At 36.3% G+C, this 26,669-nt stretch overlaps 1 protein-coding gene across 7 annotated transcripts in view; it reads right to left on the bottom strand.

Moving 5' to 3' along the window:
- The window catches only part of BLOC1S5 (biogenesis of lysosomal organelles complex 1 subunit 5), a 67,817-nt gene that overhangs the window by 23,991 nt on the left and 17,157 nt on the right, over positions 1 to 26,669 (bottom strand). For 2 of the 7 annotated variants that reach the window (XM_081827698.1, XM_081827700.1), the window contains exons 3-5: positions 21,069 to 21,198; positions 13,992 to 14,050; positions 1,256 to 2,790 (exon numbers count right to left, since the gene is read on the bottom strand). In XM_081827698.1, coding sequence (XP_081683824.1) covers positions 2,611 to 2,790; positions 13,992 to 14,050; positions 21,069 to 21,198 — 369 coding nt within the window. In that variant the 3' untranslated portion in view covers positions 1,256 to 2,610. The other 5 variants (XM_081827699.1, XR_014147529.1, XM_081827701.1 and 2 more) reach the window with 5 other exon arrangements.

Genomic DNA, 26,669 nt, shown 5'->3' with positions numbered 1-26,669 from the left:
CCAACAACTGGAAAACAGCATATGTTCAAGTGCTAATGAAACACAAAAACTAACAATATTTTAGGTCATAAGGCAAATAAAAGAATTTCAACGTATCAGTCTTACACCAAACCATTCTCTAACCACAATCCAATTAAAGAATAAATCAACAACAAGAACAATTTAAAAATCTACAGGTTAAGAAATGAAAAAACACCCATAAATACATAAGTCAAAAAAAAAAGAAATCATAATGAAAAATAGAAAATACTTAGACCTTAAGAATATATTTTTTTTAAAGATTTTATTTATTTATTTGAGACAGAGAGAATGAGAGAGAGAGAGCACATGAGAGGGGGGAGGGTCAGAGGGAGAAGCAGACTCCCCGCTGAGCAGGGAGCCCGATGCGGGACTCGATCCCGGGACTCCAGGATCATGACCTGAGCCGAAGGCAGTCGCTTAACCAACTGAGCCACCCAGGCGCCCCAAGAATATTTTTATAATACTTTAAAAAGGCAGAATGTTACTTCACTTGATCATTACAAAATAATCCTGTGAGCTATGCAGAACCCATTTTATCTCTGCTCAACAGCATAAACAGAAATGTTGTAAATTATGTAATTATTAAAGTTAATTTTTATATGCAAATAAAATATCTATCAAAAGTGATTTGGAAACTGGGAAATATAAGTGAAAATATTAAGGGGAAGGCAAACCAACCGTCTCTTTTACGCACTATGTTGATTAGCTAACAAAGTTACAAAGGAAGAATTTAGTATCTTAATGTTGACAGTTCAAAAAGCTTACCAATTCATTTTGGTTTCAGAAGTCCTTTAGATCCTTATATAAAATATACAAACTTATACAGTATTTATTATTCGTATGAGAGGAACAAACACTATCAGAAACCTTTGCTGCACAAGAGGAATAGCCACTTTTGCTAGCACATTTGCTCTCACACACACAGTCCTGATTTCTCGCATCTGTTCAAATGGTGCGCTGGCAATTAATAGCATTCCAAAAACTGCCTACAGTACAAAGGGAATTTTCATTTAAGGTTCCCCTCCCTTTTCATGTGTGGGCTATTTTTGGAAGTATGGTTTTATTTTTTTCCATCCACTGAAAGAGAATTAAGAAAATTCCAACATGCCTTAGTGTCAGCAAGTGCTCTTTTTAGTCCAGGTACCAGAGAATGATTGATGAACCTGTCAAGCCTACAGTAGCAGACAGAGAAAGTTGGCAGAAGTTCAGTGTTATTGAAAGAAATCTCAAATACTTATTTCATCTCCTCTGTTAACTTTAATCACATTTTCAACATGCAGCCAAGAATGAAGCTTTACAGTAAGCCATAAATTTACACAAGCAAACATTGTCACTTCTCTGCAGTAGCAACACTGAGATAACACAAGAGAGTTGGGTATTTTCTTTCTTGTGCCTTTCTTTACTGGAGAGCAATAAAAAATATTTGAAAGATTTATCCATACCTTGAATTCATTCACCATAAATCTCAGAAATTATTGCATTTAATTTTGCTTGGTTTATGGCAAATAAAAAAATCAACTTAGTTTCTCAATTAGACTGTTAAATGCAGATTTTTTAAAGATCACAGTGATGACAGAATTGGTACATGTTTCATCATAATACACCTGCTTATGAGAACAGACATTAAACACTAAAAAAGGATTTACATTTAACATGGATCATTTGCCATGTGGGCAAACACTTCTGGTTTATTCAGAGCCAGAATCTTTATACGGTTCCAGAGGGACTCCTTGGCAGATTTTGCTGATTACTCATTAAACAGTTGAAACATGTATAGACGTTATTTATCTTACAAAGCTTACCCACAGCAAAAGACACAAAAATGAGGTAAATACCATGGACAAGATTATGGTTCTTGGAAAGGCTAAACGTCAAATATATTTTTGGTAAGCTTTTCCTTCTAAGTGTGTTTTAAAAGCTGAAAATATTAAGTGCTGGAAGGCCACAAAACTTAGCAAGTGTGTTTTGTCATTCAGTGAAACACCTGGCATTATGCCGTACTACAAAATCTGTAACCTTTCCCAATGGGCAGTTCAAAGACCAACGTGGCCATCTTTGTCTCAGCAGAGAAAAGGTTGTACCTCTCACCTCTCTTAAATATGATCTCTGCTCTAAAGACAGTTGTTTTTGTCCACATTACTCATGGAATAACACTGTATACATTCTTCCAATAACCAAGGACGTTATGACAGTAGCTATTCTATCTGCCTTCTAAGCCACAATAACTAATACTCACCCTCTATGAGAAAGAATTAAATTATTTTTCTAAGAAGTCTATACTTACAGTCCTCCGAGATAATCAATGGAAAAGACACCCAATTCTGATTAACAAAAAGCAAATTTATCCCATTTTTCCTCCTATCCTCCCCATTCAAATAATCATATATAGGCACTTAAAACTGGAAAGATGTAGCACTCTTCTTCTATTAAACAATTAAGACTCTAGTAGGACTTACTTTCTTCTGATATAAGAGTGCCACTGAATATATTGCTAAGCTTGAAGCAGAGGCTAAATGGTTTGGTGGGAACAGTTTTTTTCGGGGAAGTCAATGTTTTCTTATTAAATTGTCACTGTTGTGGTTAAAGTTCTTAAAAGGTTGAAAACTTTGCTAGGTCCTTCTCCATGTCGGCATATTGTTCTTTAAGCCTCTCCGTGGCTTTTCTGTGTTCTTCATCCACTTCAGCCTGTTTGCTGTGTTGTTCTTTCATGAAATCTTCCCACTGGATTATATGCTGTTTTTCACTAGCTATTAAATGGTCATTAAGAATCTGAGAAAAGAAATTTGAAAGTCACATGACATTGTCCAGACAATTATTCCTCTATGAAGAAGAGACAAACATAACTTTACCTCTTGGTATGTGGCTACTACAGCTTGAAAGTCACAGTGCTAAAACTGCATCACAGTTTTAATGTCCAACAAGAACATGACAAATTAGAAATGTCTAAGGCTTCTTTACTATGACTGAACATGGATGGGTAATCATATTTCTGAAATTTCAATAATGTCTAGTATCTTTAAATGATAAAATCAAATAAAACCCAAGTAAATTTTCATGCCTCTATTTCTTCTCAAATTCCACTTAACTGTATTTAATATTTAAATCAAGTTTAAAGAATATATGCCCAAACAATCATTATTATGAGAAATCAAGATGCATGTCTTACATAAAATATTTTTTCGATGCATTAAAAAAGATTTTAAATTCAAAAAAAATTTTGGGGTGCCTGGGTGGCTCAGTCGGTTAAGTGCCTTCAGCTCAGGTCATTATCTCAGGGTCCTGGGATGGAGAGCCCTGCGCATCAGGCTCCCTGCTCAGCGGGGAGCCTGCTTCTCCCTCTCCCGCTGCCCCTCCCCCTGCTGTACTCTCTCTCTCTCTGTCAAATAAATGAATAAAAAATCTTTTAAAGAAAATTTAAAAACAGATTTTAAATCTAAAAAAGATTTAGAGGCATAGATTATTAATCACTGGAAGAGAACTCAAGACATCTCTTCTGGCTCAGTTCCATTCCTTAAAGTAAATAAATACCAAAAGCATCTGTGCAAATATCTTAAGTTCTTGAGATGTCCCTTAATATTTCTATATGAAGATGAAAAAATTTTCTTTTGACTACCATGCTAAAGATAAAACAATGTATAAGTGAAAAAGGCATAAGTTTAGTACAATTTCAATTATCTTTGAATATGTACAACAAAGAAAAGCTAAACAGGAAAAGAGAGTATGAAAAATAGCTTTATATCCCTGCCTTAAATGTTCTACATACATGTCTTTAGAAGTCTGGATACAGACTAAGTTCTATTAAACAAACAAACAAAAACTGTGACAGATATAAACCATAAAAAGTTATAAAGCACCTAAAATCATTATAAATTCCAGCACTCTAATGAAAACAGGACACCTGGTATACTCACATACTGGTGCCCAGATGCTTGGTCACACCAAAAAGATAGCTAATAGGAAAAAAATGGGAACTGTTTTCATGCTGTCATCGTGTCCTTGCTGCTCCATTTTCTCTCTCATCTGAGATGATGATAAGCAGGATGAAAAGGTGGATAAATCCATCATTCTCTAAGTATCTCCGAAATGCATGGTTTTGCTACTTGTTTTGCATATCTTATCTACTCCTAAAAACTGCTCTTATAAAATTACATTATTTTCACTTTACAGATGAAGAAATTAAGGTTTAAGGACAGTAAATGTATTTCTCCATGGTCACTCAGCTATTAAGTTGCAGATTCAAACTTAGGTCTTTGTGACACCCAATCTATGCCTTTTTTATCCAAAGTGTGAACTGGATCTTTCCAGAGGAAGGTTTACACAGGTAGGAAAAGTCTCTTTTACAAGACAAAAACAACGATTACAAGAGCTTTTTCCTGCCAATGTGATCTGACCTTCCTCTGCATGGAGGCTTTTCAAGTGAAAAGAGGTTGGAGTGAGTCTGAAGTTTGCGTTAAAGTCAAACATTCCCCTAAAATATGTGCCACAGACCCCTAGGATCTGCACAGGCACTACAGTGGTGGGGAGAGAGGGTTAGGGAGGGGTTTGCTGGTGGCAATAAATTTAGGAAACAGGTTAAACAAAATTCAGAACTTTACTTTTTAACTTTTCAGCCTCACGGATTGTAATTCTCCAAAAGATGAACAAAACATGGAGTTCATTAAACTCTTTTCATGGCACTTTAGCAAAAACTATTATATTCTAAGAGAAAAGTCACAGTCAGACTAAAGAGAGAAGAAAATGCAAATAAACTTTCTCAAAATGGGATCCTGCTTTAGCTGTAAATTATTTTTTAATAAATACAGAAAATACTAAACATGCACACTCAGATGTTGTTTAATAGATTTTTTTCTTTTCTTTTTATTCTTTTAAGATATGCACCATAATTGGCTCAGCCGACCCTGTGATTTGGACCACAAGGCAACGGCCCTGATTCCACTTCCCACCAGAGAGCACTTTTTCCAGTGCTACTCAATGGAAAAATGATGATTTGGGAAGCATATAAACCTCACTTCAAATTCTGGTTCACTTGCTACCAGCTGCATGACCCTGAGCAAGTTAAAGTTTCTTTAATTTTAAAATGAGGAAAATACTTTATACTCATAAATAAATATTTATGTAGACCAGAGGTATTACATGTCAAGTTCCTAGCTCACTGCCTGTGGAACTTAATGAAAATTAGTATCACTATTATACAAATTATAAGCAAAACATCTAGAAGGAAGATCAAACCACTTTTTATCTTCCCCATTTTTTGACCTTTAATTTTAATAATTTTTTATTTTAATTTAATAAATTAATAATTTACTTTTTAAGATTTTATTTATTTGAGAGAGGGAGAGACCCCGCGTGTGCGCGTGCACACATGTGTCGGGGGACGGGGCAGAGGGTGAGGGAGAAGCAGGCACCAGCTGAGCAGGGAGCCCAAGGCGGGGCTCCATCCCAGGACCCCAGGATCATGACCTGGGCTGAAGGCAGACACTTAACTGACTGAGCCACCGAGGCATTCCTAGTTTTAATAATTCAATTTCAGCAATAGATTCTTGTAATAATTTGAACAATACAGGCAACTCAAATAAAAGTGAGTTTCCCCTTCCCGTTCCTATTCTCAATTCAATCCTCCTTGATGATTCTACTATTTACCATTTGGCTCTAAGAAAAGAATTTAAGATGTCACTAATTATCAGTATGTCTACTTTGTAGTTTCAGAATATTATGACTAAAAACATATATATCCAACTAGCTTTTTCATGTAAGATAGATCACTTCTTGGCCTCACAGTTCAGGTGAAAAGAAGTTGAATGCTGACTACTCTCTAATCCAGCTGAAAATATAGTCTTGCTTTCTTACCAAGAAGTTCATGAAGTCACTCTTATTTTATCTTAGCTTCTCACTTTTAATAAAAGTAAGTGCTATGAGGGACGCCTGGGTGGCTCAGTCAGCTGAGTGTCTGCCTTCCACTCATGTCATGATCTCAGGGTCCTGGGATCGAGCCCCATATCCAGCTCCCAGCTCAGCGGGGAGTCTGCTTCTTCCTCTCCCTCTGCCTCTCCCCCTGCTTGTGCTCTCTCTCTTTCAAATGAATAAAAAAAAAAAAATAAGTGTCATGCAATCTTGCATTCTTAACAATCAGTTTAAAAAAAAAAAAAAGGGCAGTTTCTATATTCATGTACTGACAATACCATACTCTTTGCATAAATAAATAACACTTAACTACCTGGAAATAACATCTATCTGAAATTTAGTTGAGAACTATACGGTAAGTCTTTTAATCCATCAAAAGAAAAAAAAGATACCAAAAAGTCCAATTACAAATACTGCAGTATTCATGAAAAGCTCTTTTGATTCTGAATTAACTTACCTTACTTTGCACACAGTTCTAACCATGTTAATTAACTGGTTTCCAAAAGTACACTGTATTAAAAGTCACAAATTAGAAAAGAAATGCTGATAAATGAGGTAGGAAGAAATGATAGGCATCAGCCTTGTGGGGAAGAAGAAAGATACAAAAACTTAGAACACACAGTATTTGAGGGCATTTCCTACAGAGAAACACTCTAACACCCTGAGGACACCCTCATATTCACCACAATGTAAAACTGTCTATTCTCAATAATTCCTAATTTGTAAAGAAATTTAGCCTAAAATTCTTTTTATGAAAACCAGAAAAGTATGAAATACATTTTTAAAGATGTCCCCCCAAAATAAAGTTATAAAAGTGGTGTGCTTGAAGAAGATAAAACCTCAGCTTTGTGGTAAGCGTGGCTAGATGGAATGTTTCATTTTCTAAGATTCCTAGACCCATAAGGTTTTATTGTATGTAAGAGCAGAAAAATCCCCAATTAGCTGTATCTTACATATCACCTAGGCAAAAAGTTAGAAAGTATTGTATGACAGGAGTGAAGGTTATACGAGGGTACAGCTATTCAAAATGTAAGGAAATGCAGTCTGGCCAGTTGCAACTTCACTGGAATAGAATGACAAGGAGCTAAGCAGCTGCTTCATCGAAAGCAGCACATAAGGTCCCTCCTAACAGACTGTCACAATACTTCCTCAACTCCACTGAAGCCATTCTGACGTCAGCGTGCGCCCCAGTTCATACACGAGGAAGTTACAGAAGCCAAGGACTTGGCCCGACATGCCAATCAATCTGTTCACAACTACAAAGAACTCTTGGAAATAAGGAAAAATCTTTTATAAATACTAAGCTAACTGCAGACGATCATCACCTGTGCACATCACCTTCAGAAACAGCAATTCTGCTTTTATGTTCAAGAAGTGGGGTTCTACGTGAGATTCAGTCTGAAGTAAGTGTTCCTTTAATTAAACCACATTTGAAAACAATGATCCGATCTAACTATAGTTAGAGTCACACAGCTTCATCTGAGTCTGATAGGAAGTGATAGCTCCCCACATACACACCAAATCCTTTCTCTAGTATCCTTTTTCCTGGCATTATTAATAGTTCAGTGAGTACTAAAGATTATTTCCTGATGTTTGTACAAATGCATCTCTTTAATAACAACACAATGAAGTCGCATTACACAGGAGGGTCTGCAGTTTTCTCTTTTCAGTAACGACACACCATGTACCAGGGGCACAGCAACAGCAGGAGGGTGGGGGAGCCCCGCCCTGGGTGCAAGCAGTAAGACGGTGTATTGTCGGTAGAGAATTTACATCAAGGACACAAACAAATGAAAGACTGTTTTTTATCATCACCAGCCACTGACGATACTGAAAAATGTCGGTGATAAAATACTCCTACTAAACCAAAAATCTTTCTCTGGTCTAAAGCTCTAAACAATTACTGAAGTTATTGTTGAATTTTAATAATATGTTTCAAATTAACACATTTTTATTGTTTATCCTTTAATAAATTTTGTATTTTACAGTGAAGTTAATTTAGAGGACTTCCAGTTACATAACCAGTCCTGGACAAAGATGAAGTTGGCTATACATGTTTATTTCCAAAGTAAATACCAAGCAGTCCAGAATCATTTCAGCTTTCTTTAGACACTAAGCCCCTCTAACCCCCGGGGAATTAAATATTATTGCACTTAAACAATGACAGTAGAGCAAATGCAGATAAAATGTGAATCAGTTCAAATCCATTATTCTACATGACCAATTTTTGGACTTAAATTTGAGTATGTTTTTATTTATACCTAAAATTTTTATACTGTGGGGATACTGGGAGCCATTAGAATGACTGCCAAAGAATAAAGATAGTATTGCAATTTCTGGAATTTATTGTGACACATGATTTTTATGAAGCTCTTCCAGACTTATGCTTAAAACTTTTCTGAACTATGTATCTATTGCTTCATGTCAAAGAAATTTTTCAAAATTATAATTAAAAAGCATTTTTAATCAACTGTGAGTCAAAACATTAATAAATCTGTCTGTACTATTTATTTAATTTGAATAGTCAAAGATCAATTCAATGAGGTTATTAACAAATCTGCATAAGAATCAAAAGCAAACTGTAATATTATTATTCATTACCATAACAGACAACATGTAGATAACAAGGTTTTTTTCCTTTTTTTTTTTTTTCCAAAAAATAATCAATGTACTTAAATTTATTAATCTCTTACCTTTTTTCTTTGGTGTTACAGTACTTTTTAAGTTTTTTATTTTTTTACTGGTGTGACTACATACATGAAGTTAAAAACACCACCACCTGCATTTTTGTTCGTCATTATTTTTTAACATCAGGCTTATTATATTAAACATAATTTTGTTGGGAGGAGTGGTAAAAAATGGTCTATTCTAGTTGTCAAATATGGTATGTATGCTGCTCCTATATAGACATGTTTCCATGGACACACACTTAGAGTAAGGTAGAATCAAGAGTAAAAATCCAGTTTTCTACTCTTTTTGCTATATAATGTTGTTTAAACCAAATATATTAAATTATTAGTCTCAGGATTGGCACTGTTTTAAAAAATGACAGAAACTAACAAGTATTTCACATTCCAATTTCCAAAAGGATTAAGAGCTTTAAAAAAATGGACTGAATATGCCTGAATAGGCAGAAAAAAGTCTATACGCACACAATGTGAACCACTCAGGGATTTATATGTGCTAATTTTCAAAACAAAAGTGCAACTAACTTTGAAATAGTTTTTCTTTTTCTAGCAAGAGTTTATGAGAGCATGTGGTATTAAAAATCAAGTCACATCAGAACCAGATGAGTTTACTGGTGAATTCTAGCAAACATTTAAAGAAGAATTAATACCAATCCTCTCAATCTCTTCAAAAAATTTGAAGAGGAGGGAAGACTTCCCAACTCATTCTATGAGGCCAGCAACGTCCTGAGACCAAAGCCAGATAAAGACACTATAAGAAAAAAGAAGTGCAGATCAATATTCCTGATGAATATTGATATAAAATCCTTAATAAATTACTAGCAAACTGAGTTCAACAGCATATTAAAAGGGTCATACACTATTTTGTTCTTGGAATGTAAGGATGGTTCAAAACACATGAGAATCAATGAATAAAACATACTACATCAACAGAATGAAGGAAAAAAACACATTAATCATCTCAATCTAATGCAGAAAACGTGTTAGTCAAAGTTCAAGACACGAACTTTTTTTACCTTACGTGGTAAAAACACTCCACAAACTAGTGATAGAAGGAAACTATCTCAACATAATAAAGGCCAATATGTGAAAAATCCATAGCTATCATCATATCCAATGGCAAAAAACTGAAAGCTTTCCCTCTAATATCAGGAAGGAGACAACAAAATTTTGCTTTAACCACTTCTACTCAACACAGTATTAGAAGTCCTAGCCAGGGCAATTAGCAGAGAAAAAAAGAAGGCATCCAAATTGTAAAAGAAGCAGCAAAATTATCTGTGCTTACAGACAGCATAGTCTTATATGTAGAAAACCGTAAGGTTCCACAAAAAAACCGACTAGAATGAACAAACTCAGGAAATTTGCTGGATACAAAATCAAAACTCAAAAATCAGTTGCATTTCTATATACTAATAATGAACAATCCAAAAAGGATATTAAGAAAACTCCATTTACAATAGCACTGAAAAGAATATTTGGGAATGAATTTAACCAAGGAGGCAAAAGACTTGTACACTGATAATTTATATATATATATATATAATGTTAATCTCATTAGAGATAAATTTAAAGAGAAGCCAATCCTGAGGCCAAACTATGTCTAGGAATAGGTCTATAAATGAACTCTGGATACATAATAAGAACAAAATTTTGCATATACTATAGTCTAAATCAGTGATTCTTAATGGGGGGGTTTAAACACCATTTAATTTTCTCTTGTCCCTCAAATTTTTGGTTATCATAGCACAGATTAGGAGGAAGTGCTATTGGCATGTACTGGGTAAAAGCTAGAGATACTTCTAAACATCCTACAAAGCACAGGCCAAGCCACGACAACAAAGAATTACCTGTTCCAAATGTCCACAGTGCAGAGGTTGAGACACCCTGACCTATGGGAAAACTCTGAATAAGCCAACTAAGGCCTAAAAGGCCCTTTCAAACATCTGTCAGTAATACACTGTCATTAATTTTACCAAAAAATAAAAAAGAATTTACTTCAGTAAGAAGTGTCAGAATAAGAGCTATTCCTTTGCATTTTCAAACTCTGTGATGAACAATGTATATGCTATTTTGTTGCTCTTATGAAAATAATCATGCAGGGGTGTAACTAAATCTAGTAAGTATCTGCAGACAAGATGAATCAAAAGATTTGTATTTACTTTATTAACATCTCTAGTCTGGTCGAATATGGCTTCAAAAGTTGACACGTGTGCATGAACCTAAGTTTAAACTACTGACAGGTATTAACAGCTTGTTTCCCTTGATGGTATATTTTTAAGTCACTGAATTTTCTAAACTAGTTGTATTTGCATTTCATTACTTTTAATGCTAGCTTCCAAAATGCAACTTTGTACTAGAGGGTAGTTTTCAAGACATATGTCAAATAACTGGGGAATGTGCATTTATTGTTCTTCTGAATGTACTTTTGGGTATCAATTGTGGGAAGTGTAATTTGGATGAATGACGTTTATCACAATTTACTTCCCACAGAATTCCACACATTGTCTTGACATAAAAGAATTAAAGATTAATGGCAATAGTCTATTTTATTCCATTACTACTCCCATCTTTCTTTGTTCTGAGAGCCATTCAAATATACAAAATGTAGCTAGCCAGCAGTATAACCAAGGGCAACAATTAACATGAGACTGTAAAACCCAGCTAAAGGTCAATTTTGCTTTGTACACATTTGCTAGATGAAAATTTAAACTTTATGTCTTTATCTCTTATATATATGTAATCCGAAACCTCTGCCATGTCAGTTTTGGCAAAAATCAGATATAGCAGTATAAAAAAAGGGTCGTTAAAGATACATATTTCAAATGTTCTAACTAGACAAGCACTAAAAAAGAAACAAAGACTAAAGCTTTATTGACCTGCAGAATATAAAGAATGTTTACTTTTCTCTGAGCACTGTCTGAGAAATGCATCTTTGTGTAACATTTAGCTGATGAATTTTATTAAATTATCTTGAGAACAGAAAATAATCAGAGTGGATTCTTACACACCTAGCCTCGTACATGCCATACCAATTCTTAGTGAAACACATTTCAGTACATTCTAAAATACTAATTTTTAACGTGTATTCCACATTAAGAAATAGTTCAGTAACATTCTCTGACATAATACCTATAAGAAATATATTTAAGACTAACATAATCTAAGAACGTTATTATTTCTTGAGGCCATTTTTATTCAAACCACAGTACAGTAACTTAGTATCTTTTAATTTAAGAAATCGTGAATAGGTGGGATTCTCAAGTGCTTCACCAACTCTAAGAGACCACAGCAGGGTTCTCACCCACTTTAAACAATAATTGAGCTGGCAGGGGAAAAATGGTGCCTTCCACTAGGAGTGGGATACAATCTGCAAAGCTGTTTCATGTAGATTATATAATACAATTTATCTGGTAAGTAGAAAAAATCAATCTATCAGGTAAGTATAACTGGTACTTATTTTGCAGATGAGGAGCTTGAAGCTCAAGGACTTGTGTAAGGGGATACAGCTAGCCACAAAGGAACTACCAGAAGTAGAAGATTCCAGGTATTTTCTCACCAAAGCTGGTCGTTTTCCTACTTATGTACAGTTAATACACCAAATGTGAGAAAGTTCCAAGTGACAAGAGGAACTATTCCAATTATAATTTAATTTTAGGTTAGTTCTGCTCAAGAGTGACAAGAATTGACATTTCATCACAATCCTAACTGTTCTGACAATGTCTTAGGAAGAAGGGCCAATAATGTATGAGTGCATATTGATGTGAATCTGCTTAAATCACATAGTAACATGCTACACAGAACACTTTTTTAAATTTTTATTCTGAAAACCAAGAGAACTGCTTATTTACAGTAAGAGCCAGTACACCCAGTGTTCTATCAAATAGCATTTGTTTCTCAAAACCAGAAATGCTCCTGGTGCCCTCAACCACAAATTGTTTAATATAGCATTCAAGATTCTCCACAATCATCTCCAGAAATACCCGTTTATATCCTCTACATAGCAGCTGCGTGGGACTACTGACTTCACAGCCTTTTGTCTTTGCTTACACTGTACCCCTCACCCTACAATATCTTTCTTCCCATCCTCCATCAACTGAATTCCTACTCACTGATCAAGGTTGGGCTTGAATGCCACCATCTTCCTAATACATTACTCCTTTTGCCAAGATCCTACAAAGTTCTTTGTAACTTGACCACAGTTCTTACTTTATCCTACATCATACTTGTGTTAGTAGTTTGGGACACCTCTTCTGGACTGTTAGTTCCTGAGTGTATGAACTGCCTTCAACTTAACAAACTAAAATCTTTCGTCCCCAGTGGCACCTCGCAAAGGAGAGAACTAAAAAATATCTGCTGTCCAGCCTGGCATGGCCCACACGAGCTCCAGTGCCTGCCTTTACACTGCTCTCTGGACACTGCAAGCACTACACTCTGACAGATTTCCCAGCATGGCTTTGCCTTGCCATTTTATCAACACGCTCAGGGGCCCTGCTTCCTGACGCAGCCTGCTAGGACCCTACTCCTCCTGGGCAGTCTTCCCACCTGCCTGAAGTGTCAAGTCCTTTCAGTAAGGCCCAATTCACCAAATTGTTGAATTTTTAAACTCTGTATCGATATTTAGAGTTGAACAGAGGGTGTAGAAACTTAAACACCGGCAAGGTTTATTTCACTGCATTTTTATACAGTGCAGATCTGAACTATTATTGTGGATTAACCACAATCCATTCCAGAGAAATGGAGATAGTAACACTTGTTGATACATAAAAGACATTATATTCACAGTGATTTAGTATTTTCAATATTTCTTAAAAAGTATATCTTTATTAGTTTAGAACAATGATTAAGTTATAAAAATACTTTATGGAAATTGTAAGTGAAAACAGCAAATTATCACAGGAACTTAAATTCTTGTGTTGTTTTTCCATATCTGAATTTATTTAAGATATACTTTCAATAAGCAAAGCACTACCTAGCAAGTGATTCACATACTCTTAGGACTATTCATTAAATAACCCATCTACAGGTATGAATGCTTCCTTTTCTAGAAGAAATATACTCATCAATACTTCAAGCTTAAATAAAAGTGGGTATTTTTTGTTCTATGTAAAAGTCTTAGTCTCTGTTCTCAATCAGACAAATATCACTTTCAGGGAAAACATGGAAATGTTGAAAAAGGAAAAAAGAGGTCTGCAATTTGAATTAGAAAAGTATGGATGGGGCAATCATGTGCTCATACCTCAACATTATCTTCAATGAATTAGCCATTTTTAAATCACTGCATAAAGAAAATAAATTTGGAGATTTTTTTAATCAAAAGCAACTGCTAACAATATGATGATATTAAGAGTTACAGGCCCCATTAGCCAAATGATCTACTTTTACCTTCTTTTGTTCCTGCTCCCTCTGTTGGAGTCTACAGACTGAGTCAGAAGCTGCTTGCACTGAAATAAAACAGACAATGAGTTTCAATCAGCAGCCCTTGTTCAAGACTTACCTGAAACAAAACAAAACAAAACACACCAAAACTTGGATTGTTTTAGATCTCATGATAAAAGAACTGATACTATTTTGGTCGTGGTGAGGTGGCTAGAAGGGAAAAAAGAAGTTTTGCCAGTATATTCAAGATACCATAATTAGAACCACCATCATTCTTGAGCCTTGAGGTATGCTTGAGGTACAAGCCAAGGGCATTTTAAGTACTAATTCCAATGACAAGTTGTCAACAATGACTTCAGAATTCTCCAAAAAGATATAAAATGCCTGATAAATTTACCATTACATTCTGATTATGTCTTTACAGTGTCTCTTTGATTCATTCACCCTCCCTCCCCCCCTTTCTCATTCATATGAACTTCTCTCTTGCAGGTAGTGCTTGATACCTACAATGCTTCCACAACTTTCTATTCTTGTTTCTCCTCTCTTATCTGTTAATTCATCCTGGCTACCACTGCCAGATTCAAATTTCTCTGGGCTGTTTTCATTGAGTGATTTCCCTTTCTAATGGACCACAACTACTAGTAACAATTATTAGAGTTATTTATTATTACTAATGCCCAGACCCATGCTAAGTACTTCCCATGTATTATTCGTCTTAATCCCACTTTCCTATTAGGAGAGGATCACTGTCCCATTTCACAGATTTTTGGCATCTGTAAAAAACTGAGGTACAAAGAGAAGGTAATACGACTCGTAAGTACAGAAAGCAGGATTTAAAATCAGACCCCTGCCTCTAAGGACTTGGCTCATACCCTCAACACTCTACTCCTCTTATGATCTCATCAATGAAACTGGTCTTCATCCATCAGTTTTTCAGACCCTTTCATTTACTGGACCCATCGTATTTCTGTACACAAATGTTTTCACTTATTTCACTGTTCTGCATGCAGGTTAACAATGAGCCATGGTCAAATCTAGAGTTGAACACTTAGTTGCATAACTTGGCATGTTTGCTTGCACGTTCATTCACTTGTTTAATACTGAATGAGCACCTACTATGTGCCAGGCGCTGTGACTACTGCGGCTCCTAGTCCCTTAGCACCTTAGTTCCTCATCTGTAGAATGAGCATAAGAACTAATACGAGCACTTGAGAACTGACATTAAATGAGATAATATGGCAGAAGCTACTATGCTCAAAAATAACTCCAATATTAATGCCACTGAGAACAGTTCTTCACAAAGTGAAAGCAGTCAAGGAGTTAAGTTATTATTACTATTATTCTTCTTACTGTACTATCCCTATGGAAAATGCTCTCCTGTATTCCTTTCTTCTAATAAAAATGTTTTACTTGTCTTCAAAGAACAGTTCAAGGTTGACTAGCCTTCATAATAAAGCCCTCCCAGATTAATCCTTTCTCTGTAAGGATTTTCTCTTACTTGAAATTCCTTTATCAGGTAGGTGTGTATCACTCCACTTTATCCTGTAATTGCTTAAACAGAGGTTTGCCTAGTGTTTTACAATTCTGCCTTCCTATCCTACCCAAACCTAGCTCCAAATAGCTCACAAGTTCCATAACAGGGCAGGGACTGTGATTTCCCTTTCAGAAAAATGTTAGGTCCCTCCCTGTGAGAATATGGTAAAAGAGGAGGATTCTGCTTTTCAAAAGTAATGTTTTTATCAGTAAACATTTATTTTAGTTATATCAAAGATAATATTTTAGGACTGAAAATTATGTTCCCAATCATTGTTTGTTCTAACAGAAAAGATGAAAACAAAACAAAATGGGAGCTGATTAGATCTGCCTTCTTTCTGTGGCATATTAGTATTACATCATTTTTCCCAAGCAGTGGTTCCATCATTTCCTGATTGGATTTTTTCCCCCTGACTCCAAACGTAACTTTAAAAAAATCCATTTTGTGGTCTTTGGGTGCTTCTTCATTTTCATATCATTCTGGGCTTAATCTAAAAGAAGAGTTACAAGACTATGACATTATTTTGTCATTTGTTATGTCCTTTAAAATTTTAATTAGAACACATCTGACAGAGGCGTCAGAGGCAAACTTTTGTTCCTTATATTTGTGCTCAGACAGAATGACCATTTTTAGAAATTTCAGCCCCTTAGAAGTAACTGATTTTTTAATTCTTTAGCCACACAATAATAAAGGCTTACTTTCTAGATTTCATGAAATCTGCTTTTCTAAAATACAAGAAAAATCATGTGACTATACCAAACATTCCTTCTTCATGATTAGAGACCCCAAGGGAAAAGGCCCATTATGCAAACCTACCCATCACTTCCACATCACTTACTACAGTGTTATTCCTAATTCAGTAGGAAGCCGTCTCCCCTGTTGTCTCAGTGTTTTAGGAGACTATACTGATTTTAAAGCATCAAGAATTTGTCAAATTATTTTCTCTCAATCAAAAGATTTTTTTAAATTAGCACCACATACGGTAATTGTGCCACAGACGACAATTAACAACATCCTGACTGTCCTCACAGAAGAGAAGCAAATACATTCTATCACGGTGTGTATATGTAAACCTCAAATACATACATAAGCAAATAATTTTGGTTTGGTAGCAGAAGATGTTGGCTGAATTCTCATTCACTCATTTCAATCAATGCATAATTGCTTCGTGACTACAATTGTGTCACTGTTTTAGGTGTCAGGGGTACTGCAGAGAACAATCAAGAGTCTGAGCTCATGGAACTTACGTTTTAGTTGGGGAAACAGACAACATATAAATATTGAGCACGTCAGGTGGTGGTGGATATTCCAGAGAAAAACAAAGCATGGTAAAGAGGCCAGAGAATGCCAGAGTGAGGGGCAACGATTATTACAGCATAGCTAAAAGGGTCTCACTGTAGACACTTGAGAGGAGATCTATAGGAAATGACGATGTACAAAAACCTGACAAAAGAGTATTCCAGAGGGATCCCTGAAGTGGGAGCACATTTGGCACATACTAGAAGAAGAATAAGGAGGCCAGAGAAGCTAGAATGAAGTGCGGGAAAAGAAAATGGAAGAAAATTAAAAAGTCAGAGTGGGGGCCACCGTGTAGAAATGTCCAGGCCACTGTGAAGATTTTGGCTTTTCTCTAAGCAAGGTGAGGAGATCCTGATATAGTAATGATAAGAGCCAAGTCACATTTCAAAAAGATCATTCCGGCTCCTATGTGGAGAACAGACTACAGGGAGGAAAGACATGAGTTATGTGGCTACTAGAACAATCTAGGTGAGAGGTCATTGTGGCTTAGACCAGGGTGGTAGCAGTTAGGAACGTGATGAGGGTGGTCAGAGTCTGGTCACAGTCTCAAAGTGGAGCCAAGAAAATATGTTAGAAAGATACATGTGAGGGAATGACCAGGCGGAGAATGGAAAAGGGAGGAGAGGAAGGAGATGGATAGAGGAAGAAGCAGTCAGTGAAGAAGAAAATTCTAACTGATAAAGTGCTATAAAAAATTGGTTAGTATTTTAAACTGTTGAATTCCTAAAGATTTCTAGGTAGAGAGAGAGTGAAGCAAAACCAGGCAAACTCAGTCCCTTAAAATAACTCACAAAATAAATAAAAAGTCAAGAAAAACAAAAGGTAAAAAATTCCACCATTTACTGAATAAGGATGAATTATAGTTGTATATTATAAACTCTGAAATGTGGCAGCCAAGAATTGAGACTCCTAACCCCACTGTAATTACTTCATCCCCCAAAAGTTAGAAAGAGAAAATGAGTTGACAGAATTCTTAGAACTCTAATATGCTTAAATTTGTACAGAAATAGATTTGGGGGGTGGAGAAAGTACATAACATGTGAGAGATAGATAAGACAAAACACTTATTCTGAAAGAAAACCTAATATAATTTTCCATAGGTACTTTGTTATACAAAATAACAATATGAACTTATTAAAAGAGAGCAAACACATTGCATGAAATGAAAAATGAAATTGCAGCACTAAGGAAACAAACTGAGAATTATGACAATATCATTACAGATCTAATAAATAAATCAGAAGGAACTGAACAGTCCAAGACTAAATAAACAATTGGCAGCACTAGAACTGCAGGACAGAAAGCAAATACTGCAAACCTTGATAAAGTTAAAATTTTCAAGTGAGGGGTTGGGGAAGAGAGGAAGGAGGGGGAAGTTGCCTCTACCTCTCAAGGCATTAATTAATGCAGAAATAATAACATGACTCTAACTTCTGAATGTTTTTTGTAATTTTTTTGTTTTTCTAATTATTTTTCTTTGATCTTTTAGTAACTACTATCTCTTATAGTACAGAAACACTTATTTAAGGTATTCCCTTCAGTTGTGTTTGTTCTGTTAAATTCAAATAAAATTTAAAATTAATACCTAAGCTTAAAAAGTGTATGACCCCATTCTTATCAAACACTCTCTCTCTCCCCCTCGTATCTTCCCAGCTAGTCATTCAGCCATCATTTCTCTATCCGTTCTTCTATTTGGAGATACACAGAGATGTCTGAAATGATATTCCCCAAAGTTAAAAAGCAATGGTTATCTTCAGGTGGTTACTAAGGTAATTTATCTTCTCTTTTTTTCCTTATTACTTAAACATATATTCTTCTGTTTAAGTAATAAAAAAAAAAACAGTCATGTTCTCAAAAAGAGAGAGCGAGGCAGGAAAGAAGAAAAACTATCTTCCCATGACCATGCTAGTTAATGTGAATAAGGAATAACCCAGAGAGGCTCTGCCCTTCTTACTCTCAAATCAAGGTCGCGGTCCTCCATACTACAGTGAGATCTCCAGACAACAAAGTTGGTGAAGCCCAAGAGTCTGTGAAATAATCTGAAAGCAGGGCACAGACACTACTATTGTTATCAGGATGAAAATAACATAAAGGCTGCATCTTGATGACTTTATAGGCTGCTTTTTTCGTATTCTCCTAGAGCTCTCATTTACTTTTTCTGATTTTTAAGGACCCACAGGTCAGTTTTTGTTCTAAAGCTTCTGGTCACTGAATCCGGAGACACTCTGCAAGGTGGGTGGCTGCCTAGCCCAAAGCGGAAACAGTTCCAAGCTGAGGATTTCGTCATAGTTCTACATTCCAGTAATTCAAGACGTCTGCACCTTACTGCTCCACAGTTACTTAGTTCTGCGCAACACGCGGGACCACCAGCTTAAGGCCACTCCTGCAGAGTTCTGAGCACACAGCTCTCCCACAGGAAGAGATAAATGTGGCAGTTGTGTTAAAAGGCACAAAACAAAACTCAACTCATCCCTAGGCTTGTAAAGCGCTACTTAGGTCAAAATATATTCCAGTATATTCCATATAAACTTGCTTGCATGATTTTGTACAAGTCCCTGATCAATTACCATTGAAAATAAACAAGCCAGCACTCTGACTTAAAATGGCAGATTTTTAAATGTCAAATTCCCCAGGAACGACAGCTGGGCCCAGGCAAATCTTTAAAATTAAAGCAGATAATCATCTCCATTCTACGCATGCTCATAATACTTACCAGAATATACCTGGGCAGAAGCCTACTGAAGAAGCCTTTCCTGCTTCTGGCAGGGAAACACCTCCGAAAGCTGTTTCTTAGGTTCATAGAGCTAATTACACCCAGGGTAGTCCACAGATTTTGAAACCTTAACTATCAACTTTGTATTTTATGTGTTTCAATTCTTTTCAGGACATGTGTACAGTCTGAATCCCATTTTACCAGCAATACTTTTCTATTTCATTATGAAGACTCTACTTTTAAGAGGCTAGTCCTCAAATCAGAAGTAACATTAGCCCAAGAATGAAGTTAGTCAAAATAGTCATTCATAGATTGTTATCAAGTTTTACCCAACTTATTTTTATATACTCAAAGTGTAGAAAAGGAAGGTTATAGGCACATCTCAAATGCACTCATAAGAATTGTTATTAGTAATACTGTTAGTATAACACCTAGAATGTTTGTCAGGGTTAAGGAAGCCACTCTACAAACAAACGAGGGATGTCTGTAGTAAAATGCAAAAGCCCACAGTCAATTTTAGACTTTTTACTATTCTACTCAAAGAAACCAAACATAATCTTGGGGCATTCATTCTATCCAAGCTCCTAAAGGCATTAGACTACACAAGACTAACTTGGACGTGAATACAAAGACTGGCTTAACTCAGTTATTAACCAAATCTCCCTGTTGCTTTCCTTCATAGATCATTATATTACTGGCTAGTTTTGTTTTTTTTCCCTCCAGAAAGATATTTTTTCAGTTCCCAGCATTATCTATCCTTGAACAAGCTGAATACTGTCGATATAGATCTAAGGAGAAGCCCTGAGTAAAATCAGTTATTAATAAAACTTGTATTTTATATTATTATTTGATATGTTTAATAAGGATTCTTTTTTAATATCCTTCCACATTACAATATTTTGCTTAATGAAAAAAGTTATAAGATACAAACGTTTATGACAGGATTATGTTTTTAAAAAGTTAAAAACTCTAGTATCCTGTCTGAAAAAGAAGTTTCATTTCATATCCTAACTCCTAGTTACCAAACTTCTTCTTATGGATAATTAAAAAACCAAAAAAGGTAAAAAGTGTTGCCATTTTCTCACATCCTAAAAGGACTCCAGATGCACACATCTCACTTTGGAGATCAATGCTCTCAACATCAATGGCAACATACATTAATCACGAGATAGTCAATGTTCTCTGTGGCAGGGCTTCCAATTTATATGTTTCGATTAAGAATTCTCTCTCCACCTACTACCAAAATACTGAAGGAAATACATTTTGGCATAGCATTCATTTGAAATAGAATATATAGGGCGCCTGGGTGGCTCAGTTGGTTAAGCGACTGCCTTCGGCTCAGGTCATGATCCTGGAGTCCCTGGATCGAGTCCCGCATCGGGCTCCCTGCTCGGCAGAGAGTCTGCTTCTCCCGCTGACCCTCCCCCCTCTCATGCTCTCTCTATCTCATTCTCTCTCAAATAAATAAATAAATCTTTAAAAAAAAAAAAGAAAAGAAATAGAATATATATATAAAAAAACAACAGTGCAGGCTTACATCTCTGGAGAACTTGGTTTAAGTTGTCCTGCATGATTTCTCTACATTTGGGAAGAGTATGTTCATTTGTTTCATGGATCATATTTTTCAAATTTTCAAGAACTCGCATTTCTCGAAGACCACGTTTTTCCTGTTAAAAGAAAGTAAATTACTAATACATACTGTGTCTTAATCTCAATAATTACTTTCTGGGATTTCCAGCCAGGTTTCGGTTGTTACGCTATTACTTATTAATGAAATTTACACAGCTTTCTTCCAATTATTTGGCAATAAATGAGGTCACAACCTGGAGGTATTCTTTTTATTATGAAATGCTTCAAAAGTTGCAATATGAGTAATATTTTTATAGCAATGTTTAAAAGCGGGCATGAGAAACACTAAAAGAACAAAAAGAGGCCTAGAATGCCACATATTTTATTCTGTACAGCAAAGAAATTAGACACCCTTGATCTAATTTTAATTTTGTTGTTCTTACATCAAACACGTAATAGCTCCCATTATTATGCTATTTTTAAATCTAATTCCATTTTTCTCAAAAATGTGCAGTAAAGGTAACAACATGTAGATAATTCCCTATACAGAAAAGAGTTAACACTGACCCCTCCCCTTAGAAAGGCCCGCTTGCAAGGCTGGCCTTTGGCCAGGGGCTGGAAACTTGCCCAGTAAATAGTTCCCTACTCTGGTATAAAACTTTCTATAAATGATAATGCACATCTTTTCTTCTGGGAGTCTAGAATTTTGATACATGCCAGGCACAGACTGCCTACCTGACCAATTGCCAATAAAATCCCTGGACTCCTAGACTCAGGTGAGTTTTTCTCGTAGGCATTTCACCTGTGTTGTCACAGCTCATTGCTGGGGAAATGTAGCACATCCTGTGTGACTCCACTGAAGACTCTTGGAGGCTTCTGCCTGGTTTCCTCCATGCACCTGTCCCGTTGCTGATTTTGCTCTGCATCCTGACGTAATAAAGCCTACCCACCAGTATGACCATATGCTAAGGCCTGTTAGTCAGTCACTGAACCTGGATGTGGTCTTGAGGACCCCTGATACACCCCTCCTTCAGAAAACAGACTTTAACACTACCCTTCCACCACCACTTGAGGGTAGGCCAGATTTAGTGACTTGCTTCCAAAGAACAGAGTAGGGAAAGCAAAAAATACTGACTTCACAGTGAAGACAATGAAGGTTGACATCATCAGTGATGTCATGGTGATAACACATACCCTCTGATGTAATGTAACAAGGGCACTTCCCCAAAACCCATAACCCCAGTCTAATCTTAAGAAAAACATCAGACAAACACAGATTGGGGGGACATTCTACAGGCTACTGGCCAGTATTCAAGACTGTAAAGGTCATGAAAAACAAAGAAAGATAACTGTCACAGGCCAAAGAAGACTAGACAGACAGACTAGAAACACAAGTAAATGCAGTGTGGTACCCTGGATTAGGTCCCAGAACAAAAAGAGGACCGCGATGGAAAAACTGGTGAAACCCAAATAAAGTCTGGTATTTCATCAATAGTAATGTATCAATGTTTTACCCATTATATAAGATATTAATAGGGAGAGAAACTGAGTGAGGGGTACACGAGAACTATTTATACTACCTTAGCAACTTTACTGTCAGTCTAAAATTAATACAAAATAAAAAGTTTATTTAAAAAAGAAGGGTAGTAAACTTGATTATAGGGAAATAAGTTAGTTGTATTACTGAGGTTTTTATTTTGTTCTGAGCCATTCTTATGGAGCAGCTATGGCCAGATTTTTACTATACTGTTTTTAGATTTTTTCTAAAATTTTTTCCATAGAATCTTTCTCAAAGAATCAAAAGCGAATACTGTACTTACCACCAATCAACAATTCTCAACTCCTGGCTTATTTTGTTCCCTCTATAACACTGCATACATTCTCCTGCCCACAATCCTAGATTCTTTTGAAGCAAATCCCAAACAGCACATCATTTCAACTGCAAATATTTCAACATCTTTAAAAGACAAAGACTCCTCTTAAAAAAAAATATAGTAAGACCATCTCTCTGTCCCCTTCTCTCCTCACACACACTCTCTCTCTCTCTCACACGTACATGCACACTCAATAATAATTCTTTAGTACTATTAAATAACAAGGTAGTATTCCCATTTCCTCAAATGTCCTATTAATGTTCTTTTTTATCCCCATTTAAACCAAAATTGAACTAAAACTTATATATTGCAACTGGTTAATATGTTTCTTAAATCTTTTTTAATCTATAGATTTCCCCTCCGTCACTTTTTTCTTTGCAATTTGTTGAAAAAATGTGAGTCATCTGTTCTGCAGTTTCCCACAGTCTGTTATTTGGCTGAATGAATCCCCGTGGTGTAATTTAACATATCCCTTTGTCTGTTCTCTTTCCTGTAAATTAGTAGTTAGAACTAGAGGCTTGATCAGATTCAGGGTTTTGTTTTTTTGTTTGCAAGAATATTTCAGAGGTGGGCTGTGTACTTTCAGCAGGATGTTGGTAGCATTCCGTCTTCATTTATCAGCAGAAATACCTCTGTAAAGAGAAATTTCCCCTCAACTATTTGGTTATTCTGAGGAATGCTTACATGTGAAAGGCAAAATAAAACACTTGATTATTTCCTCTTATTTAAAAGATTTAAAAATAATGATTTGGTTCCCTAGTATTCTCTGAAGGTTTCTCTTTGTTTCTACGCATTCCTATGACTCACAGAATTAACATATTTGAAGTTTTCTAGCCATTACAGTATTTTTCCTTACTGGTGTTCGAACTGTCCTATCTTTGTCCAGTGGGAGCCCAGTCAGGTCGGCTCTGCAATGCTTTAGACAAAATTCTATGTTCTTTAGTAGCCTCTTTGCTTTCTGATATAACTGGGTGCACCAGGCTCACCTCGTACATTTCTGGACTCAGACTTGGAATCAGCAGGTCTCTAAACACCACTAATATTTAGAAATGGTATTTGATGATCACTAGGGGTGTTCACTGCTACTGGGTCAGTCATTATTTCTAGGCCTTTCAGGGGATAAGGCTACAAAATAGGTTATGTGCTTTTTAAAAGACACATTTTAAGTTCATACTCAAAAAATAAGGTTTTTATTTACTGTTGTCCTACCCATTTCTTTGTAGTTGTCAAAACACCAACAGAACTACTCATTTGCTTTATCACCACTTCACTCAAATGACAAGGACGACACGAGCATCAACAACACGATTACTGAAAACAGCTTAAGGGTTTGTTTGCTTGTTGTTGCGGCGGCTGTTCTGAAGGGATATTCCACTAGGAACGTACGTCAAACTGCCCTGTTTTAATGTTACTTGGAACAGTTTCTCTCTGCATGGCAATGCCACCATCCAGAAACACAGGTTTGCTTTTTTTACATTTTACTTGATTTTTAGGGATTGTTCCTTAAAACTTAATTATCTTTTACGTAAAATATTTACATGCTTCCAAAATTACATCTATAAACAATATATATACAGTCAAAAAAGTCTAGCTTTTATCCACGTCCTTTGCATTGTATTCCTTCCTAACTCTCTCTTTAGGTAATTATTTTAAAACTTTATCCTACCCCTGTCTTAAGTATAAGGATATACATCCACATACATACGTATACACACACACACACACACACACACACACAGAGGCATATATAAATGTGGATGTGGATGTATTTGATGTGAAAATGTCGGGGTTCGGAGTGAATGGTCAAGAAAGAATTCTTGAGGTGTCTCCAGTGCAAAAGGGTGGTTTTATTAAAGCCCGGGGACAGGACCTGTGGGCAGGAAGAACTGCATGGGGGTTGTGAGGGTTGATTGATTATATACTTTTAAGTTGGGAGGAGGTTAGGGAGAGCATAAACCTCTAAGGAATTTGAGATCAGGCGCATTCAGAGTGGTATGGCCATAGACATCTTCCTCTAAGGAATTTGGAAGCAAGGTTTCCAGGACCTTGAGGGGCTTGCTCTTATGAGGAAAAGGTGATTTACTACTACCTAGTAAACCCTTAGTCATGAGACCCTTCAAATGTTTATCAGGGGACCACATGTTTGGAGGATGATTGCTAACGTACAAAGAGATATGGGGGTAGAGAAAAGGAAGTTTCCAAAGGAATTTTTATGTTAAAGGAGACTTAACGGGATCCTGGAGGTTGGACTAATATTAAAGCTAAGGCTGCCTTTTGCCCTTAGCAAAGTATTAACATGGAGGCAGTTGAGTTCCGAGAAGAAGGTCACTCTGCCTGTCTCAAAGATTTGTCAATGGGCTGCAAGTTGTAAGAAAATTTAATTTTTTCCCTTTTGCCTTTGTTCTCCCCATCATATTTATTCATATGTATGTGTTAAGTATATATGTATGTTTCCAATTCCTTCCTTCTTAAATGGAAACATGATATACAGACTATTCTTATTTCATAAATAAACGCACACACATAATGTATATAACATTTTCAGGTGTGGTCATGTGGTCTATTTGTTCTCTCTCTTTTGATATCTCTTTCAGTATTGAGAAGAATTTGGTGTTTTTGTTCTCATGGTTATATTTATATTCATACTTTATATAATACCCTTGGTCTCCACTTTTTTGGTTACTGTCTACTGGTTCCCTACTATAAGCAATATTAGTATTAGGATCATCTCCTTCTCTAGCTTTCTCACTCCTTCAGGATCCAATGTGAAACAGTATCCTTTTACTCCCAGTTAATATTTGTAAGGCAACAAGAGCCGGACCATATTCTCCTTTTCATATACACTTCCCTCAGCCTCCACCTTCTGGTAGACCGAGTCTGCATGGTCAGAAAGCAGTCACTGCATGTTATACTCTCTCCCTTAACAACTGCCATTCAGTCTTAGTTCTGTAAGTAAATAGATATTTAATGCTTACCAACTCTTGTTACGCAGAAGTCTTGCCAATCATTTTGGTCATCTGAAACTCACTCTGTGGATTATATAATAGGTTCCTCAGGAAAGGCTCATTTGAACAATATTTGCAGAGTCCTGCATGACCCAGCAACAGTGGATTATATAGCTGCGGGTCAGTTAGGCTAGACATAAAATCCCTGGCTGTTCAAATCCATTGTCTTCTGGCATAAGACAGATAACGTCTGTTAACAATCAGGTTTTCTGGGGCGCCTGGGTGGCTCAGTCGGTTAAGCGGCTGCCTTCGGCTCAGGTCATGATCCCAGGGTCCTGGGATCGAGCCCCACATCGGGCTTCCTGCTCAGCGGAGAGCCTGCTTCTCCCTCTCCCTCTGCCTGCTGCTCTATTTGTGCTATTTCTCTCTGTCAAATAAATAAATAAAATCTTAAAACAAAAAAAATCAGGTTTTCTTCCCCTAATAAAAGACACCCATTTTGTCTATATGCCCAAAGAAAAAAATTTTTTTTCTATAAAAACCAATAGATAAGGGCGCCTGGGTGGCTCAGTTGGTTGGGCGACTGCCTTCGGCTCAGGTCATGATCCTGGAGTCCCTGGATCGAGTCCCGCATCGGGCTCCCTGGTCGGCAGGGAGCCTGCTTCTGCCTCTGACCCTCCCCTCTCTCATGGGCTCTCTCCCTCTCATTCTCTCTGTCTCAAATAAATAAATAAAATCTTTAAAAAAAAA

Source organism: Leptonychotes weddellii, chromosome 8, assembly GCF_054177405.1.
Source record: "Leptonychotes weddellii isolate Sample4059 chromosome 8, ASM5417740v2, whole genome shotgun sequence".
Taxonomy (NCBI): Eukaryota; Metazoa; Chordata; class Mammalia; order Carnivora; family Phocidae; genus Leptonychotes; species Leptonychotes weddellii.
Note: the sequence above shows the minus strand (reverse complement) of the source record. Positions and strands in the feature narration are given on the sequence as shown.